This window comes from Egretta garzetta, unplaced genomic scaffold (assembly GCF_000687185.1).
Source record: "Egretta garzetta isolate BGI_Z169 unplaced genomic scaffold, ASM68718v1 scaffold594, whole genome shotgun sequence".
In the NCBI taxonomy this organism is placed as follows: Eukaryota; Metazoa; Chordata; class Aves; order Pelecaniformes; family Ardeidae; genus Egretta; species Egretta garzetta.
The window spans coordinates 287,176-294,909 of record NW_009259578.1 but is presented as its reverse complement, the minus strand read 5'-3'; the positions used below and the strand labels follow the sequence as shown (position 1 = coordinate 294,909).

The following is a 7,734-nucleotide window of genomic DNA, read 5'->3' as shown; positions in this document are numbered from 1 at the left end:
ATGGTTGGGTTTTTTCTTGTCCTTTTTTTTTTTTTTTTTTTTTTTTTTTTTAAACCTTGGCTACTGCCATTTGTATAACATGTGCTGTTTGCTTTGCCACCATGTGCAATGTCTGGTTTTCTTCAGTCTTAACACCTACTACTTAAGAAAATGACTTTGTCAATTTTAGTGGTATGCAGCCCGGTGGAGTATTACTACTTGTGACTTTCAGCAGTGTGTGGTATAACATTTACCCTTTTTCCCAAAATTTCCATCTGGCTCCTACATCTATTACTGAAAACCATTACTGACATTTCTGAATCTGAATGGGTGGCTCTAGGGAGAAAATTTCCTCTTTTACATTTAGCCAGCTAAATCATCAGTGCCAACAAGCTATCAGCTCAACAAGCTCTTGTGGAGAGGCTCTCCTTGCTTTTCCCCCTCTCTTTCCTTTTCATCAGTTATGAGTATTTTCTCACCTCTTTGCACGTTTTCAGCTTAACCTCACTCTTCCGTTGATGCTGTGGGACAACATCAATGGAATATTTAATTTGAGGAATATTTAATTCATGAACTGTACTACACCACAGTTGTATAGAATTATTTAAAAATGTACTAATTCTCTTGCAACTCGTCATTCTTGATGACCAGGTAAAGCTAGCTAAGTATCATCCAGACCCATCTTATTGCTTGTTGGACTTGAAACTGAATTTCTGAGCAATTAGCATCGGATTACCTTTATTCATGCTAGCAGTAGCAAATTTTGGTGTAGGTATCAGTCACGTAGTAAAACCCTTTCTGGCAGCATTGTGAAGTAATAGAAAAACCTTTTGATGTGAAGACCTGGAAGTCAGAACTGTGATCTGTTCCTGAAATCGCATGTGAATAATTCTTACTTGCATTACTAACGATACTGACTTCAATTAAATCAGATGAATCCAAGCACAGAATGGCAATTATTCTGGCATGGGAAAGCTGACAGTGTTTTTAGAACTATTTTTATTGATGCGTCTTAAAACCTCGCTTCTTCTAGTCCTTCCCCCTTTCTTTATTCTTGCACAAAAATAATCCATCAACTGTTTCTGGCTGGTACCTGCAAATCAAAAGTTGTGTTCCTTTGAAGCTGAATAGAAGGAAACATCATGTCTGTGGTTTCACCATCTGCATATAAAATACAGTCATTTATTAAAATTATTTATAATATCTAACCCTTTGATTTTCAGATCTGTTTATCTATAAAATATCCTAGGTATTTTATAGTCCCCAAATAGCTTAAGCTCCATATTTAAGTCTTAGATTTTGATGCTGAGCCATGTATTTGTAAAGGTACATGAAAGCTAATTTAATCAAAGGAAAATTTAGATAAAGACTGCTTCGTATTAGAAAGTACTTGTTAGAGGTTGATGACTTAGTGGTGAGCACTTTCATGAAACCCCTATGAAACAGCCTTTAGCTTAATTGGGAAACTAACTCTATTTTCTGGATATGGAAGGGTTTTCCCCTGTAATTTTGGAATGACAGTTTTGTTTTGTTTTGGTTTTTTTTTCCCTTGAGAAACAGAGGGAGAGACAAAAAATCTGAACAGGATACTACCGTCCTCATTTCTATGGAAGAATAAATAACGAGTAACAGCTTAGAATGCAGTAACACATTCTAAAGGGCCAAATGATAAATTAATGGAAACGGGTTCGCGTATATTGTTTTGGAGACTAAGCACATTAGATTGAATTGTTTCACAACCAGCATGCCTAATTATTGTGTCTGCCACATTCATCTATTTAAATCATTCCCAACTTTTGGATTGCTGCCTAGAATATTACTGCAATACATGTTTCAACTGGCTATTCCCTTGTCACGCGTAACTTCACGAAGGAGGCTGATTTTGTTGGGAAAAAAGAAATACAAGTGAGCACTGGCAGTGTGTTTGTAATAGCTGATGGAAAGGGGTGATAGGTTTCGTAATGTTGATTTGAATGAGTTGCACATGAACTGATACTGTATTTGTTTTGTCAGGTCAGTGACTTAAAAAGTGCCTTTGTCAAGTCACTTTTATGAGAGAGGACTGCTACGCCTGTGTTCTCAAAATCCCATCTTTGCCAGCCAGACATTGCCTTCACCTTACACCTGGTGGAAGATACCTCAGCTGTCTCCATTTGCCAATTAGTTGATGGGAAACTGAAAGTAGAAAAAGAGGAAGAAGAATTATTGTTATTCCTGGGACATGAACAAATGACTGCATTGCTCTTCTTGTGTAATCAATACCAGCAAGCAACCGTCAGAGAACTACTATTCTATCAAGGAGTGCCATTGCGTTGAAGGACCTTGGCTGAAAACTGGTGCATCCGTGATACAGTCAGCAAGTCCACGTGTTTTACAGACAGAAATGCAACTGAGCATGGTTTTTCCCAGCCAAAAGTCTACAAGTGGGACTTAATGATTGATGAGTGACTGCTTGCTGATAAACTTTCTCTGTTTATTCTGCTTTGTGTGTGTCGGACATCAGTAATTGTCCCCCACTTTTTTTTTAACTTTCTTTTTGATTGGAATTGAAATTACTTTTTTCTGCATTTTTTTTTTTTGTGTTGTTGTTTTTTTTCTTTTCCTCTCCCTTCCCTTCGTCATTAGTTTCGGAAATTTCTTCGACATAATTCACTTGACAGCAATTTACAAATTTGAAATCAGCTTTTCATCATGGCTTTGAATGTTGCTCCCGTAAGAGATACAAAATGGCTAACATTAGAAGTGTGCAGGCAATTTCAGAGGGGGACTTGTTCACGCTCTGACGAAGAATGCAAATTTGCACACCCCCCTAAAAGTTGCCAGGTTGAAAATGGAAGAGTTATCGCCTGCTTTGATTCCTTAAAGGTAAGAAAAAAAATTGCATGTGTAGTGAAAATGCTGCCGCATTGTACTGAAAGTAAAATGTGAAATGATGAGTTACAACTAAACCAGGTAATCAGAAAGTGATTTGTTCTTGGTAAGATGTGTATTAATGCAAATGTTATTTGTCATAACTTTTATTTATTGAAGCTTTGAACAGACTTCTTTCTAAGGATTTTCTTTTCCAGTGTCAATATGTTGTTTACAAAAGTTGCATATGACTGTGGGATACAGGATTGCTTACAGCTGGTGGGACAATTGTATTCTCCCGAGTACATTTTATGAATTCTCATTGTTTCATGGCAAATGAAAATACATGGTGGCACAGTACTAGGCCATTACCAGAGTCCCAATGAAACAAATCATATGGAAACTTTCATTTGAATCAACAGCAGTAAGAAAACTCTATCCATTACTTCGATTTTGACACAACGGGTTGTTTACCCTTGGTATTGGGGACTCTCAGATAAATGAATAGCATTGATAATTACATCTATGGATAGTGCAGGTAGCAACGTAAGTTTAGAACAGAGTGAAGGGATTCTCTCCTTTGGAGGATATTTAGTAATTAAGTTGTTAGGTCATCAACTTCTTCTGACTTCCTAATTACACCAGGCACGCTTTAGCAAACAATTTTAAAAGTTCTGTGAGAATACGTTGTGTACTGCATAAAAGAAGATTAATGACCCCGTGGGAGTTGGGGAGTACACAGTGTTTTCTGTGCTGATACATTTGTGTTCTCATGTCAACAAAAGGAAAAAGCTTATTTCATATAAAAAATTAAAGGACAAAATTGAGCATTTCTGATTTTATTTTGGAAGTTTAGTTGTGGCTTTGTCTTTTGGGAATGGGAGAATGTCTTGGCTTGCTTTTTAAATTTAGCTCTGTAGATCAAAACTTCGGTTACTCACCAAGAACTCTCTTACTGTGAAAAAAATCAGCGTGAATGAGAAGAAGATTCAGTGTTATTTGAAAATGTTCATTTGTTTTCATTATAACTTTTTTTTGGTGCAATGCAAGATATTGTGCTAGGCATCTTCTGGGACTTTTCGTTTCTTCTCTTCTTTTGAAGGTTTAGAAGAAAGTAACTCAGGGGAAATGTCTGTGAGGGGGTTATGTTCTGTATATCCTGCAAGCCAGAACAGCACCTTTGGAGTCATGGCAGTATGTCATTGAGTGCTATTAATGACCTTAATCCATGGATTACCGCACGATAAACTGTAACAGCTTCTTTGTAAATGTTCTTGTATATTGGTTGCCTGCCAGTGGGATAATTTTTTTTTTTTTAAACAGGCAGGCTAGCGTCTGCTGCGAAGGGCAATAGTCAGCTTTTACAAAAAACAAGCAAGCCAGAAGAAGATTTTTTTAAAATACACTTTTTTTTTTTTGACTATTGTAAAGTCTTGGGGCTGTGGCTGGGAGGCTGGAGGCGGGCAGCAGGGCTCGGTCACCCCTGGGCTGGCAGGGCGGTGGGTTGCAGTGCAAGAGGTGCTGCCACTGCTTGCATCATCCTGGCCAAAGTGGTGATGCACTGTCCTCGCTGCCTGAGGACAGCATCGCTCTCCCTGGCAGCGTAGGGTGCTCGCAGCGGAGGTGCCAGATACCCGAGCTGGAGGCTTTTGTGCAGGGATGGTTCTTGCCCGTGAATAGAAACTGGAGTCACAGCCTAAGCTAATAATACCGTGAAGAGACATCCTGAGGGATCACTGTGGATAACTTACTGACAACCAGCATCATTGCTCAGTGGAGAGAAGTCCAAAACCATATTAAAAAAATATAGCCAAAGCAAGCAGACATGTTTTGTCCTAGTGTGGGAGGGCATCTGCTCTGAGAGGTTGCTCGCTCCAGCCCAGTTCTGGTGGCTGAAGCAGTGCCGCTCCGTCCCGCTGCCCCTCCTCGCCCTCTTCCCAGCTGGCAGAAAGGAGCATGCACCTGGGCCTCCTGTCTTGTGTTTTCTGGTTGAGGCTGTTGGGTGAAGTTGCTGGTAAAGATGGGATTATACCAAGAAGCCAGATTCTGGCCTGAAGCAGCAGAGGTGAAGGTGCAGTTTTCTTCCCGCCAACCCTGGGGCAGGCGGAGGGAGATCCGATAACGGGACGGCAACGTCTTCATTTGCAGCGCCTCGCTGCTGAGCGTGGGTCGGAGCCATGCGTTTCGGTGTGCTGCCTGACCCCCCCCAGTGTGCAGAAAGCTCTTGGGGATCATTGCGAGCGCATGGCTCTTGGCTGTGTCAACTGGTGTCCTCACAGCCGTTATCCCCGTTATTCAGAAGAGCATTTGTAAATCGCTGTATGTATGGCAAGAATGTGCCTGGTTAGCTGAGTTTGCTTATACGGCCGGTTGAGGGACTTATGTCATTAGTCACATAAATCTATTTGATGCATAGCTTTCGGAAATGCTGGTGTTAGTCATACAGTTTCAAAATAAGGCTTTGGCACTCAACAAGCAGGATAACTTTTGGTGTAAATAAACAAACAGAACAGTCTAGAACTAGAGATAAAAATCAGAATTTAATTAAAAAAACCAAGAGCTGTTTTCCTTGCTGAATAACTGAACCACACTTTAATGCAGGCAATTATTTGGAGTTTATTTATATAATATCCAGAGCTTTGGAGACTTACTGTTTTTAACTGTCTTGGTTTGGTTATACCTGCTGTAAAAATAAATTATAGCAAGTATGTTGAGTCTCTTTTGAACAAACAACTTCCTACCTTGAGAAGACAGAATTTTTTTAGTCTTGAGTTTGAGGTATGTGTTACGTTTAGGTGGTGCCTGGTAGTTACAGCTGCTCCCTAAAAAGTCAAACACAAGATAACAGCACTGTGAAACAGGCTTTGCTTTACACGCTGATCGATCAAAAAAGCCCATGTTTTGGGAAGGGACATGTGCTCTCCTGCATGCCTCCTCCTTTCCAGATTTCCAGGGTAGCATGGTATCGGTATCTGCCAGCTGCATCAGACTGCCAAAGCACCAGTATGGAGCTACGGGAGAGATTCCAGCAAAGAGCCACAAAGATGATGAAGGGTCTGGAGCATCTTTCCTATGAGGAGAGGCTGGGAGAGCTGGGACTGTTCAGCCTGGAGAAGAGAAGGCTCGGGGAGATCTCATCAGTGTATATAAAAACCTGAGGGGAGGGTGCAAAGAGGAGGGAGCCAGGCTCTGCTCAGTGGTGCCCAGTGACAGGACCAGAGGCAATGGGCGCAAACTGAAACACGGGAGGTTCCCTCTGAACATCAGGAAACTTTTTCACATTGAGAGTGACCAAGCACTGGCACAGGTTGCTGAGGGAGGTTGTGGATTCTCTGTCCCTGAAAGTATTCAAAAGCTGTCTGGGCATGGTCCTTGGGTAGTCGGTTCTAGGTGACCCTGCTTGAGCAGGGGGTTGGACCAGATGACCTTCAGAGGACCCTCCCAACTTCAACCATCCTGTAGCTGCATGGCCAGAAGCATCTTCACGCTGACTTGCCTGTAGCCTCATCATTGTTCTAAGCCTAGCAACAGCTGGCGTTGGGGCCGAAGGAAATAATCCCAGCCAGGGACATCTGCCTCCACGCCATGCCACATCCTCCTTTGTGCTTCCACCACTGTCTTTGTGATTTTGCCGTGCATCAGGTTGGGAAATTGGTTGTGGTTAAACCCAAGTTGTTGTTGTAGTTGCTGCTGACAGAAGGGAGAGGGGCCGTGGGCCACCAGCACAGCACTGGGTCACTTCTGCCGGTGATACTGCTGTGGCCTTAGGCCAGGCTTCTGGAGTAACATGATTGCATCAGAATCCACATTTTCCGTATTAAAGAAGTATATTTGTAGGTCTGTTGGTTCCAAGTAAAAGGTCAACAGCATTTAACGGACCCTGTTTGCTTTCTAACTCAAAGGGGATTTTTGGCTCTGAATACCTGTCCTTGCAATACTTGACTTTAAACCCAGCAAATCTTGCAACAGCAACCCATTGGACTGATTACAGCTTTGAGGATCCAAAATGCCCACTGTTGAAGACAGTCTGGGCTCTGAATATCCTTTATCTGTGAGATGCTCCAGGCTAGACAGAAATAGCTGAAGACTAATGAGCCTGGTGCAGATTCAAGCCAGAAACTTGCTGATTTGAAGCCAGGTTCTGCCGCATGGGATTCTGAGATGCGGCTCGGCATTTGTTTCTTGCTCTTTGGTGAAGGACAGAGCCTAGACTGTTCTGAACAGGGCATGTTTGGGGTTTTAGGAGAGTGTAGGTGGACCATTCCTGTGTACTCGATGGATGATGGGTGCAGCAGTCGGCCACATGCATGCCTGCTCGCTGGTCATGACATTGCCTACATCAACATGGCTCTCTCCAGTAGAAGCGCCCCCGTGACTCAGCCAGTTGGTGTGGCCACGTGGGCACACCCAAAACTGTACCGGGCAAGTGGCCTTGGTGAGCTTAACGTGACAAGAAAAGCGTCTCTGAGCTGATCCAGTTGACTGTGCCGGAGGTGAATGAAGGGGCACTTCCACGGCGAGGCCCAGAGCCCTGCCGGTGCGTGGGAAGATGGAGGATGCTGAGAAGCACTGCCGGAGCCTTGTCTGCTGCCTTCAACCTTCCCAAAGCCTTTTTGGAGCCCTTACAGGATCCCCTTTGGCTGCTGCAGTGTTAGTGCAGTGGGGAGGGTCTGTGAAGAGGCCTGTCTGACTGGGAAGTTTGAATTTCAGGAACTGCTCTGTTTATATTTTTTATACTTCTCGCTGGGTCCAAGTAGGTTAATTTAAAAGTGAAGTACCTGGGTATATAACAGTTAAGATACCACATTTAGATCCCTCTGAATTAGACACTATAAACAAGCCTGTTTTCAGGGCTTTCTTGTCATGCTAGTAGTAAAGAACAAAATCCTTTCAAAGGAATATTAA

The 7,734-nt window shown here is 42.5% G+C and overlaps 1 protein-coding gene across 12 annotated transcripts in view; it reads left to right on the top strand.

Moving 5' to 3' along the window:
- Positions 1-2,670: 2,670 nt before the first annotated feature.
- The window catches only part of MBNL2 (muscleblind like splicing regulator 2), a 70,710-nt gene continuing 65,646 nt past the window's right edge, over positions 2,671-7,734 (top strand). For all 12 annotated transcript variants that reach the window (XM_035893249.1, XM_035893245.1, XM_035893248.1 and 9 more), the window contains exon 1: positions 2,671-2,844. In XM_035893249.1, coding sequence (XP_035749142.1) covers positions 2,671-2,844 — 174 coding nt within the window. The remainder of the gene's footprint in view (positions 2,845-7,734) is intronic.